We start from the raw sequence: 13,034 nt of genomic DNA on the forward strand, positions 1-13,034 counted from the left end.
AGGTTCGCGTCGTTTCGAGTATAGTTTATTTGGGAGGGAACCGGGCGATTGGGACGCTGACAGTTCTCACGACGGTCGGACGAGGACGGACGAGGGAGGAAGGGATCGGTGTGTTGGGCTCTTATCATACTGGACTGGCGATGCTCGTGATACAGGGCTGGATGGGTGGCTGGGGTTTTGGTTGGCGTTGTTGGTTTGGTCCTGGTCTGGTTACGAGCTACGGTGCGTTCCTCGTGGCACCCGAGAGCGAGCCGTTGTTGGAGTGCAGGCAGGAAACGTTACATGTTAGCTCCTACTGGTAGTTGGTGGTGGTGTGTCCCTTGGTGGCGGTGGTGCCCGTGCGGGGGACCCACTATCAATTCTCCAGTCTTCTGGAGGAAAGAATACAACGTACAACGTACGAATACAGGGGAAGGGCAATGAGGAGGTACAATAAGTCGACATAACTGTACGTTGTGGCCCTATTACAAAGACCTGTTCTGCGGAGAAATAGAGAAATATTTCAGTACCTCTTCAATTCATACTTGTATGTTTGGAATTCTGGTGCGCGTCCGAATGTACATGTACTTACCTAAGCATTGTCAACAATGCCGGAAAGTATCGCGAGTGCGCCTTCCTTTTCAGACAAGCTTCCCCCACACGGTAGGCCAGGGCAGGGAAAGAGTGAAGGGGTGAGGCAACAAGAGCCAATCAAAATAATCAGCAGGGTCTTGGAATCGGTCCTTTATCCAGCCACTCGTCGGCACATGCTTAGTTATCGGCAGTGGGAAGGAATATTCGACATTCGACCCCTCCTTGTTCTTGCTGTTTGTCACCGAGTACGAAGCAAAAGAACTCCATGATAAACACCGCCGCCATTCCAATATGCCCAACTACTTTGTAGAATCCATTCATACCTTGTCATTTGCTCCTCGCTCAACACTTGGCTGGGAATCTCGCTTCTCCAACCTCGCCGTTTTCCCGGTCCGTGAAAATCTGAAGAATGCTGACGTGGACGCGATTCTCCCAGCCACTACGCCACTACAGACAAACACCGGTCGGCCTAGAGTTCAGTCCGGCCATTCGTAACGTTCGGATCGACGGGCAGTATCGCTTACTTGGACACTCGTGATGGTTTTGTACTGTCCACTGTCTTTACAGTAAAGCGGGTGATCACTTCGTTATAGCATGATTAGGACCCCGTCCGTCCATCGAGGGCCAAGAACCAGAAGCAAGCGATTCGGCAATTATTCTCCTGGGCATTGGCGCCGACCAGTCGGACTCGACTTGGACCCTTTCCTCTTTTTTCCCCCCTTCTTTTCCCGCCCCTCCGCGTGCCGACCGTCACGTAACTTTGCGACCTCACCCCATATTTCCGCCCGTCCTGTCCTAGGGTCAGTATTGGCTGACACGCTGCTCTGCTCTATCAGAGACAAACACTACAATATCATACCGCTGCCACCTTGTATTTGTCTCCTACAGAGTGCATACATTGATTGCCGCAGTCAAGTCCAAGTCGAGGTTGATAGGCAGCTGTCCTTGTCAGCGGGGACGAGAACACATGACCAGCATGGGATGAAGAGCTCAAACTGAGCTTCCAGACCGGTGGCATGGGTTGCCAGTCGTGGCATTCGTCCAAACGGCGTCGACCAAAACCAGCACCCACCTCCGCATTTTGGCAGCAACTTACTTTTTGGGCCCTTGCACCCTTGCGCATCCTCGCGTGTCGCCTCATCTCTGCCACTACTGTCAGTCATTCACTGTCACCTTCACCCACACGGCCCATGCAAGGTAGCCGGGCCCATGCATGGCTCGATGTGATGGATGGATGGATTGATGGAGGGGAGCCAACCCAAAGCCATGGTCCCTGCTTACCCCTGCCTGTGATATACATGCCCTCTTGCCGTTTTCTGTCGTCCAGTTCTTTCTCTTTTTATTTTCATTTTTATCCTATTTTATATGGCATCCTATCCTTCATTCCTCCGACATTCCATCCCGGCACTCTGTGGATGAGTTGACTGTTCTCATTTCCACTCCCCCGACTCCACACCGTTTGTATTCCGTCATGTGAGACAACTCTCCCTTAAGAAATCATCATCTTTTGGTATGAATTACGAATATGGTAGGATAACTGACCGTAACTGCATTAGCCCGCCTGCCGTAGCAGAAAGCAGAAGGTAGAGAAAGCACAAAGTGACAAGTCGAATCATCAAGTGGAAGAAGACGACGGAATTATGGCCGACACGGACGACAAGGCGGCCACCGTTGAGGAGTCGCACAAGACTCCCACGGCAGAAGCCGCCGCCGCCGACGACCTGCCCCCTCGCCCCGATGGCTGGATGTACAAGGCCGTCAAGCTGGGCAAGCGCCACTACTGGTACGCGTCGCCTCGCGTCCAGCTACTCATGGTCTCCTTCGTCTGCTTCCTGTGCCCCGGCATGTTCAACGCCCTCGGCGGCCTCGGTGGCGGCGGCCAGGTCGACTCGACCGCCCAGACCCAGGCCAACACCGCCCTCTACAGCACCTTTGCCGTCGTCGGCTTCTTCGCCGGCTCCATCGCCAACCGCCTCGGCCTGCGCCTGACCCTCTCCCTCGGCGGCATCGGCTACTGCGTCTACGCCGCCAGCTTCCTCTCCTACAGCCACACCCAGAACCATGGCTTCGTCATCTTCGCCGGCGCCTTCCTCGGCGTCTGCGCCGGCCTCCTCTGGGCCGCCCAGGGCGCCATCATGATGTCCTACCCGCCCGAGCACGAAAAGGGCCGCTACATCTCCTGGTTCTGGATCATCTTCAACATGGGCGCCGTCATCGGCTCCCTCATCCCCCTGGCCGAGAACATCCAGCGCCGCGCCGGCAACGTCACCGACGGCACCTACGCCGCCTTCATCGTCCTCATGTTCTGCGGCGCCGTCCTGGCCCTCTTCCTCTGCAACGCCGGCAGCGTCCACCGCGAGGACGGCTCCCGCGTCATCCTCAAGAAGAACCCCTCGTGGCAGTCGGAGCTCTACGGCCTCTGGGAGACCTTCCGCGACCACTGGTGGGTCGTCCTGCTCTTCCCCTACTTCATCTCCTCCAACATCTTCTACACCTACCAGAACAACGGCGTCAACCTGTCCGCCTTCAACACCCGCACCCGCGCCCTGAACAACCTGCTCTACTGGCTCGCCCAGATCATCGGCGCCATCGTCTTCGGCTACGGCCTGGATTTCCCCGGCATCCGCCGCACCCGCCGCGCCCGCGGCGCCTTTGTCGTCCTCTTCGTCCTCACCTTTGCCATCTGGGGCGGCGGCTACGCCTGGCAGCGCCAGCAGCCTCATCGCAGTGAGGCCAGGCAGGATATTGACTGGACCGATGGCGGTTCGCGCTTCCTCGGTCCCATGTTTCTCTACTTTTTCTACGGTTTTTTTGATGCTGCCTGGCAGACCTGCATTTACTGGTACGCCCTCTCCTCTCGTGTCCTTTTCTTTTATTTCTTTCTTTTTCAACTTCCTTCCCTTTTTTCCCTCACTCACATCATATCAGGTACATGGGCGCCATCTCCAACTCGTCACGCACGGCAGCCAATCTGGCCGGCTTCTACAAAGGCCTGCAGAGCGCCGGCGCCGCCGTCTACTGGGCCCTCGACAACCAGAAACTCGACTACAACATCATGTTCTACTCCACCTGGGGTCTCCTGGCCGGCTCCCTCCTGCTCGCCGCCCCGGTCGTCTTCATGCGCATCACCGACACCACCGACATTGAGCACGACATTAAGGGCACCGGCGACACTGTCGCGAATGTTGTCGCCCCCGGTGCTCTCACTGCAGAGGACAAGAGGGCCGAGACAGCTTGATCTCCGTGCGTGCAGGAGTTGTGTGATGGCATCGAACTTTGCAGATGGCCCAGGGTCTCCGTCTTCTGATGATGCAGACGCGATGTGGATGAATGAAGTAATGAGAGGCTGGGGAACGACCAAGATCTTTGTGCATTTATCCCCAGGTAATGAGTCAGGGAGTCAACTGGGGGCGTATATGCATCCATAGATAGTTTGGAGTACCGATTCCCATGATTTATGAGCTCAATCCCTTCTCGTGTTACTCATCTGCGTCGAAACTGCCAAGTGCCGCCATACTGTCACACTCGACGTGAACGGAAATAGACCATGTGCGACGTAGCCGCCACCTTTACGGCATGTATTCGGATCAAAGACCAGACATTGAATGGATCAAAAGTCCGCCGAGAGAGCAGGGGATAAGGAGACTTCTCACGGCTACCCATCGTTCCAGCATCAAGCAGACGCCATCAGGGACCGACGTGGTCAGGGAGAAGACACAACAGACCAGTAAAGAGGGTATCGCTCATTGCGGTTTCTATAGCCAGCACCGTGGCACTTCGGTCGCTTTTATCCTCTCTTCCCTACATACCTCTAGGTCTCCAATAACGCAGGTCTGTCGAACAGCGCTGTATGCATCGCCACGTCTCGCTTTCCCCTTCTCCGACACTATAGCCACTGTCTTGAATAACAGACGACACCTGAAATCAACCCCCGTGCTCGGTGGTGACTCTAGCTATGCGCATAAGCTCGACTCGGGAATAAGTCGTCAACGGCAGGAAAAAAAAACCATCTCTTGCTGTTCGTTCCATGGCCCCAGCCCAATTCTAGCACAAGATCAAAAGGAATGCCGTGTAGACAAAAAGGTTGCCCAAAAAAGAAGAAACGGCGCCTTGTCTTTGTAAACTGCCAGGAACCGCCTGCCTGGTTGTTGTTTTCTCTAGCGCGCATCGATGTTGTCATTTGATGACCAACCAGCAAAAGACATGCCATCTGATGAAGTCGCCGAAAAAGAAGAAATGCAAATATGCTGATCCCCGCTTAACGCCGCAAATGTGATTTCCAAAAGGAAAGACGGAAAACTGAAGGTAATGTGTGCGCGCCGAGTTAGTGAGAATGCACTAGTTGGTGCGATTAAAGGTGCAATGGTTGCCAGTGTTGGCCTCCCATGATCAAAGGTTGTTGACCCTGGCCGTAGGCAATGCACCTGATCTTAGCTCCGAATCGAAAAGGCCCCGTCTGGGAGGCATATACTCGAAGCAGCATCATATCGCCCAGCTGCCCCTTCGCTCGCGGACTCCCCAGGCCAGGGGATCCAAGCCGTCCAAGTCGGGATGCTGCCTAGCCCACTCGTGGATATAAGACTTGAGGGCCCGCCACCGAGGGTTCCTCGACTCCTCGGGGATATTGTCCTGGGTGGCTTCGACGAGATGCCCGCACGCCATCTGCGACGCATCGTCCCTCTCGAGCTCTTCGACGCTCACACGCGAAATCTTGGACAGCTCTTCGTCAAATGCCCGGGCGGTCGCCGGATACCCCAGGGACAGGTAGTTGTATACCTGCGTGACGAACGAGTCCTGGAACTCGGCCGCGATCTTGTCCTCGCGGTCGGAGATGCTCTTCTCGCGACGGAGCTTCTCGTCGATTCCATGCAGCATGTGGAGCCCCTTGGCCTCGCCCGACTTTAGGCGATGCTCGCAGGTCGGAGGGACGAGGGGATCCGAAGACAGCTTCGAGCCGAAGGCGCGTGAAAATGGGTCGCCCGAGTGGCTCGGCGGGCGCGGGGTGGTGATCATCTTGGGGCCATGGAGCGACGAAGGCACAATGTCCATGTCGCTGTTGCTTCCCCTGTAGCAGTAGCCCCTCCACAGGCCATGCTGGCCCGTCACGTCCCGGTTCAGCTCCTCGACCATGGGCACCTCCTGGAAGATATGTTCCGGCTCGAGCTTGGTCTGCTTGGGCGAGGGACACTTTCTGAACTTCAGATCCTGACCCAGCATCGGCGGCGACGCGGCTTTTCGCATCTTCTTGAAGAGCGGATCCTCCCTTTCGGCGGCGAAGCCGAAAGGCCGGCCGACGCCCCCTCGTTGATTGCGAAATCCCGTCTCGGCGGGTATCTGCGAACGGGGAACGAAAGCGGCGCCGGTCATCTTCGCCAGTCCCGCATCGGGGAAGAGATGGGCGGGAGGAGACTCGTCAAAGGCCTCGCCAATGTCGTGCACCGTGTGTGCTTCGTTTGCAGTCGTGGCCGGGCCATCCGGCACCATGGCGACGTCGTCATCTCCATGGCTGCCGGGGAGGGGCGCCGACGCCATGGACGTTTTGTCACTGCTGGTCAACCAAAGGGGGTCCGGGGGCCCCTCGAGCTCCATCTTGTCGAGCTCATCGTCGTCCAAGTGGCGCGGGTCGACATCCTCGTAGGGTTCTTCCGGCTTGGTCTCACCTCGCTCATCCGCCAGCTTCTCGGCGTGCTCTTGCATGTGCTTGTGCCAGTACCCCAGGTCGGAAGACTTGCGACGCGTGATACGGGTACGGTTGCTCACATGCTTGCGGACGCGCCCCGGCAGCAGGGGGGACGTGTCAGCAGAGGCCGAGTCGTCGCCTGAGCTCTCGCGGAAGTAGAAATGGGCGGCGCCACCCTCGCGAGCGCGGCTGTTGGGAAAAGCAGCGAGGGCGGCTTCCTGCATCTCCCTCTCGGCTTCCTTCGCAGCCCATTCCAGGAGGTAGTCGGAAGCATTTTCGGCCTCGGACTCGCGCCTGGCACCCTTGGGCTGCCGTATGTCATGGGGCCCGAGCGAATCGGCAAGCTTTCTTCTCGACTTGTTCTTGGGTAGGTAGATGTGGTTTGTATAAGGGGTGATATCTGTCTTGTCGGTGGGCTTGGTGGCCGGGCTCGTGTCGCCCACACGTCTGGCTCGTCTGGATGTTTCGATGAGCTGGGGAGCGAACTTCCTCTTCTCCCGTGGTGGTGCGGGCTGGAATTTGTTTGGGTAAGGTGCTTCTTGGACGGGCGAGCCTTCGCGGGGAGAAGGATCCGGAGTCAGTTCCGGCATATGACCCCCCGGGGCAGGCCGGTTGCCCGTAGGACGAACCGATTCAAAGGTGGTCTCGATGGGAATAGGAGCGAACCGCCTTCGCGGCTCGCCTGAGGAGGTTGGCATGGCGGATGACGCGGCGGACAATGGCGGTGAGGGTCGGTAGATAGGTCGGTGGGTTGCTTCGGCCAGCTTAGAAGTATTGGCGGGGTGGAAGTGGGTGATCGGATTTCTTGTATCAGTTGACGTTTGTTACTGAAACGAACCTGTTTGCAGGGCGGCTCTACGGAAGCATGTATCGAGTCGTTAGTCGAGCATTGGTTGGGGCCCGCCTGCTAACCGAGCTGCAAGAGAGACGACAAAGATATTGGTCGGTCGGGGAAAGAACGACGAAATGGGGGGTCTGAAAGCGATCGGGCGGATAATTGAGAGAATAATTATAGGCCGAAACGTCGACGGTCAAAGAATGCGTTGCGTTGGATATCAGCTGGAAAAAGAAAGCGGAGCTTGTTCAGGCGTTTGGCGGGTGGAAATATGTAAGGAAAGTGAGCGTAGGAGGCGAAGTGCAAGTGGCGGATTGAGAGAGGAATTGGGAGGCCCCGTGATAATTACAAGCCCAGTAAGAATCGAAGAACGGGGGAGGAGATCGCGATCAACCCGGGGAAGACGGATAGGGTTGAAGAGGGGGACGTGAGCGAGGTAAAAAGTCGAATGGAGCCAAATGGGGGGTTGGATGAGGGAGAAAGCAGAAGAGGAGGGAGGGGAAAAAGGAGGAGTACGAGGAGGTGGTGTAGTCAGCCCCGGAAAGGGCCCCAACAAAGAGGCGGTCACGATACAAGGACGACGAGGGTCGATAAAGTACGTACCTAGGCCACGATGCATGCCAAAGTGGTACAGTTACGTTAGGTATCTTGGAGGGATATCCAGGTGGAGGAGGTACTTTGTCAAGACAGTGTACGCAATGCGCGCATTGGTTGGAGGAGTGCCGGAGTGGGTCCACTTGTGCAGGAGACTGGCAGCGTGGGATACTAGGATTGTGGGGAAATGCACGAAGTAGATGTGGCGTTGCTCTGTACTGGATGATCAAGTTCAGGTACAGACACCGCAGGTACCGTACCGCGACTGTGAAAATTCGGTCCCTGGAACTTTATTTTTGTATTTTCCGCTCTAAATAATCGAGGTGGCTACATACCTGTAAACCGGGACAAAAGGGTCGCCAGAGGTGGTGCTGATACCGGAAACCGATGGTGCCGGAAGTTAAGGCACTCGAGTTCCATCTTGTCCCACGTCATGTCATCGGTAGCCGAGCTTTCCATTGTCACAGTGTATAAGGTCCGTCACATCGTGGATCAATCTAGCTTCTTACCTCGTACCAACTATCAGTTATTGTATCCGGAGTACTAGGGCACATCCAGGTGTTATTCAGCATTTACTCGTTGTGCGAATACTTCCTCTACGAAGTGTAGGTATATTAGCAATATAATGTACAGTGGGGGGCAAAAAGTATTTGAACACGATTATGTACTCAGCCATACATTTTATAGGGGCATGGTACATAGTCGTGTTCAAATACTTTTTGCCAGGCGCTGTACATATAGTGTACGATATCGATACAGTACTTCGTACATACCTGGATGTTTCATTCACCGTTGTTACACCCCTGTCACCACTCTACGCTATGGGCATTCTACGTGACGTACAACGTACAAAAGTCTAGGCTAAGCGCTCATCTCGTACTCATTCTAAAGCAGATTCATCTCATCTCGCGGATATATCCCGAGAATTTAAACACATACAACGTACGTTATATCGATAGGTAGGTATCCAAATAACATGACGCGTTACTGTGTATATGGACCTTATCTCTGCACGATATGGATCATCTCGTGACTCGCGCACGTGCGTTTCATTACTCTATAGGTACCTCTGCATTTTACTAGGGTCCAAACCCTGTTGTGACGTGGCAGGAGAGCCACTCCACTATCATGTAGGTACTTTGTATGTGCATATCCCCCACAGTCCCCTACGAATGAATGAGGCTCGCCGTCGAACACGTTGAACACACGGGATGCGGTGTCCGTACAGCGTAGAACCACGAATCTTTCCAATGTACGAAATGCTCGTAATTGGTTGTCATATCATGCAAGATGCTGCCGCCGTATGCATCTTTTGACAAATACCATCGAGTGGAAATCATTCCTGTCCTGACGCCTCTGGCCCCATTACCATGGCACCCGCGACTTCTCGAGCCGTTTCTCACGAATGTCTCACCACAGCTCTCCACCGAAGTATTTGGTCTGTATATAAGTCTGCTAGATTCGAGCCATGACTCGCTGCATTCATCTTGCTTTTTCATATAATCCAACAGCACAGCGACGCATATGACGGGAACGTGACAGGAACGGCACGATATTGTGTTGCGGTCACGGTCCTGTTTCATATCAGGGCATCGCTAACAAGGGAGATGGGGTCGATCTGGCATCGTGATACGCTTCAAGAAAAGCCTGGTCTCATCGATGTTTTCCCCCAGATTCGTCGCCGAGTTTCACACCATTACCCCTGATCAATCGTAAAATGATGCCGGATGACGCATCTGGTCCTGGATGATGGATCGTGGCGAACCTCCGGTGCAGAACCTTTCAGAACCGGCATCCCCACCGCCGAACTTTAGACGGAATTCAGACCATCTCTAACAGGCATGCTTTATATATTTTGACAGCTCCCGTTCCGTTACTGTTGCCGTTTTCGTCAAGACAGTACCTACTTCGTGCGTGTAGGTAAACAGGCCCCTCGATCCGGCTAGTGTCGCCGTTGGAGCCAGCGATCGACAACTTCGGATACAACGTACTCCCAGGGTGAGGCCCGCTGAGCAGCTTAAGGTACCTCATGTCAGCCACCAGAACGACGCAGATGAAAGCAGCCGTGTGTAGTGAACAGAGTAAATACATCCTTGGCTGTTGATGAAGCCTGAGGACCTGCGATTCCCCGCCAATGAAGAATGGATGAGCCGTTATCCTCATCATCCCGGCGCCGTGGGCCTGGGTGTCAGCTGGTGTCAAGACAGACTGGAAGGTCGTCAGCTACTTCGTGTACCATCGCCGATCACGACTAGTGACCAAAGAGAACGCGAGCGACCAGTAGGTCAGCTCACGGCGTGTGCTATATATAAGACCACGTGTCCGTGTATCGCATGGCATCCCATGGGCAAATAGTCGGAGACCTTGGCGCTAGTTCTGGCCCGTCTCTGCGTGACGGGCTGAACGACAGTCCAGCCACCGGCGAGTGCGTTCTTATCGTTCCAAGACGAAACAACTGTTTCGGTTCGCCATGTTTTGGAGGCGCCACGACAGGAGACGATTCGTTCGAGGGCTCTTCAATTTGTATGTCAAATGTTCAGTCGTCATGCTGCTGAATTGTCTGCTTCTACGCGTCGTGATGCACGTTGTACTCGGCGCGGCTCTGGAGCCGCTCTCGGTCGGCTAGTTCACGTTGCATCGCATCCTGCAGGTTTCACTCCCGTTCGTTGGACGGCAAGTGTGGGGAAGTACTACCGTGTATATAATTCAGACCCACACTGTATAGTCAAGTCACTTTTGTATAGAATCGTGATTGCTACCTGGGCAATGTTCTTGATATGGCTGCGGATCAGAGATGCCCGATCAACATTGCCCAAAATGTTCGAATATGCTGGTTACGAAAGACCACTTATTAAGACTTGTATTGACAACCATGTCGACTGACTTGGAAGTATTCACCATGAATCTGCAGGAGTGGTTCTCGTCACGTCCTGGTGTATTTATTTGCCAAGGAGAAAGTGGTGGCAAGCCGAGTGTATAAAGTCCATGAACCACGTCACTGGAAATGTGATGAACAGCAACAAACCGCGGTGCGTCAAGTTGCTTTCTCACGCTGGAAAGCCTGTGCATCGACACGGATGAGGACGAGACTCGCCTTGCCGGTGACGACATGTCTCACGTACCAAGCTACGGAAGCCGCGGATAAGAAAGTAAGAGAAGCTTGATCGTGAAGTCTCCCAGTTTCACGGCAATTGAAGTTGGCTTCAGACATCCGAACAATCCGGTTCAAGGACGCCCATTACCCTGAACACACGGTATGCCATAAGTGGCGTCTCATGAAGAACATCGGCCTAACTGAGGCTATCGAGTCTCTCCTGTCCATCAACTGCGGGAGAGCAGGCATGCCACAGTCATCGTCCATCTGCCACCACTTTCGAGCAGTATTTGCAGCCTCGACAAGAAACGCCGATGATGGTCGACTGGAAGATTCAAGACTGAATTACCTCGACTGTCCAGAGCCCTGCAAGACGAACAAGAAAGATCCAGAACTCAAGTTCCTGACTTGACCACACCGAAACGTGCGAGACTGAGGATGTAAGCGACATGGTACGGTATATCGAAAGGGACATGGGAGTAAACAAGCGGTTCTTTGGAGACAAGTAGACGGCAAGGGTCTTATCTGAACATGCAAAACACGCCATGCCATGCATTGAAAGATCCATATGAGTATGCGACGACATATATCGTTCCCGTGGATGACAGAGCTTCGTCCTCCACCGGCACAGGTGACCTGAAAACCTGGCCTTGATGCTGGACTTTGCACGAGATTTCCGTCCAAGCCCGGATTCGACGGTGGATACTTTGGAGCATTCCACCACCAAGCTCTCTTGGTTGTGATGTTACCATGGCACAGCGTGGGCCTCACCCACTGTGGTGCGCCGGGATGAGTGGACGAGGTTAATCCATATGTTCGAAAAGTGCGGTGCGACAGTGTTGTGTGCAAGATGAGGGGGGAGAGTTGGGATGGCGGTACGGTAGTTATACGAAGGACGATGTGGCCGGTAGGACCAGACGCAGCAGCGTGTGTAAGACGTGATCGCCATGACATGATTTCCGTGTACCCGGCCGAGGGTGACTTGTCGCGCGGCTTCTTGCCGCGCCTTATGCCAATTACACTACAATGTCAGCCCTCGAATGCAGACCGACAAACTGTTGAAGGGGGACGGAGACGGGTCGGTCGAGTCGGACCCGACCCGATGCGAAGTAGGTGCGAAGTACAACGTAGGTTGTGCACTTCATTTCCTGCCATGGAATCTGCTGAGATTGGTACCTACTACTGGAGTACGTGACAACAATGACAACAGTTATTACGTACCTACGCCAGGTGTTCGTACAACGCACCTCTCCTAGGCGATGTATAGAGTACACCGTGTCAAGGTACCCAGGAAAACGGTCATTCCTACAGTGGGTACTTGCAATAATCAACAAAGAAGAAGGCGGTCTAGAACGCAAGAAGTGGGACGGATGGCCGGACGGCGAGTGGGACGGTGGGAAAAACAACCATGTTGCGGCGTCGGAATGGTCGATAATAACGGCAGGGTCCTCGGAAAATGGGACAAAGGGAACCCGATTTCTCTAATTGGGTGGCTGGTCTGCGTTGTAAAGGAGAAGGTTGGGCATGAGAGTTGCGAAATCAGACAGGAGACGAACTACAGTACGAAGTACGTTGTACGTTGTACATATGGTCGGCTGGTGGGAGAAATGGCGGTATGAAGCACGAAGGTATTGTTCATGCATGGCCGACATAGGAGAAGCCGTGGCACTGCTGGGATGTGACGAGGCCAGTGACGGCTAGCTTCGTAGGTAGAGACAGAGAGAGCTCAGGGGAGGCCCGTGCAGCGGTTGCGAACTGAGTTCAAGATTGGCCCATGCCAGCCAGGGGTTTTCGCAACGTCCACCTATACTGGTGTTGGGTTCGTGGTACATAATAGTACAGAGTAGTGTCATGCGTGTTCAGTTCATAGCTGAAAACCAACTCGGGACCTGATAAAAGAGTGGCGGTAAGACGGGCGTTAGTAGCTGAAGATATGGGGGAGAAATGTACTTCGTACGTTGTAAGGTCTGGAACCCAAAGCAGGTGCTTTATCACGATTGCTTGCTGAACAATACACCACGATTAGAGAACGTCAATGACGTACGAAGCGGGCAGGTTCAACGTACCCTGCGAAGTACGTTGTACCTACGACAACACCTTGAAACCTGTTTTGCCGGCATGGCTTGGGCCTTGTTTAGGTACCTAGGTACCTGGAAAGAAGACGCAAACCAGCAAAGTGCCTCCCAACAAGCAGTTACAGTGAGTACCTAAGCAAAAGTGATGAGTAGGTAACGCGTATAGGCGGCTAAGAAACTACT

General features: G+C 54.2%; 3 protein-coding genes across 3 annotated transcripts; 2 read left to right on the forward strand and 1 right to left on the reverse strand.

Moving 5' to 3' along the window:
- The first annotated feature begins 1,898 nt into the window (after nucleotides 1–1,898).
- On the forward strand, nucleotides 1,899–3,941 carry ACRALDRAFT_2049101 (uncharacterized protein). The gene is made up of 3 exons (XM_071021561.1): nucleotides 1,899–2,046; nucleotides 2,130–3,415; nucleotides 3,502–3,941. The coding sequence occupies exons 2-3, from the start codon at nucleotides 2,214–2,216 to the stop codon at nucleotides 3,809–3,811; spliced, it is 1,512 nt and encodes a 503-aa protein (XP_070872531.1). The 5' UTR covers nucleotides 1,899–2,046; nucleotides 2,130–2,213; the 3' UTR covers nucleotides 3,812–3,941.
- Nucleotides 3,837–4,976, forward strand: ACRALDRAFT_212434 (uncharacterized protein; the record flags this gene model as incomplete). The annotated part of the gene is made up of 6 exons (XM_071023879.1): nucleotides 3,837–3,972; nucleotides 4,036–4,122; nucleotides 4,172–4,691; nucleotides 4,735–4,845; nucleotides 4,902–4,914; nucleotides 4,947–4,976. 6 exons carry the CDS (start codon nucleotides 3,837–3,839, stop codon nucleotides 4,974–4,976), a joined length of 897 nt encoding a protein of 298 aa, XP_070872532.1.
- Nucleotides 4,977–5,055: 79 nt separating this feature from the next.
- On the reverse strand, nucleotides 5,056–8,254 carry ACRALDRAFT_212433 (uncharacterized protein; the record flags this gene model as incomplete). Its single annotated transcript, XM_071023878.1, has 8 exons — nucleotides 5,056–7,057; nucleotides 7,092–7,108; nucleotides 7,166–7,312; nucleotides 7,438–7,691; nucleotides 7,777–7,824; nucleotides 7,876–7,947; nucleotides 8,018–8,133; nucleotides 8,235–8,254. The coding sequence occupies 8 exons, from the start codon at nucleotides 8,252–8,254 to the stop codon at nucleotides 5,056–5,058; spliced, it is 2,676 nt and encodes an 891-aa protein (XP_070872533.1).
- Nucleotides 8,255–13,034: the final 4,780 nt, after the last annotated feature.

This window comes from Sodiomyces alcalophilus (genome assembly GCF_042370955.1).
Source record: "Sodiomyces alcalophilus JCM 7366 unplaced genomic scaffold ACRALscaffold_7, whole genome shotgun sequence".
NCBI classification, from domain to species: domain Eukaryota; kingdom Fungi; phylum Ascomycota; class Sordariomycetes; order Glomerellales; family Plectosphaerellaceae; genus Sodiomyces; species Sodiomyces alcalophilus.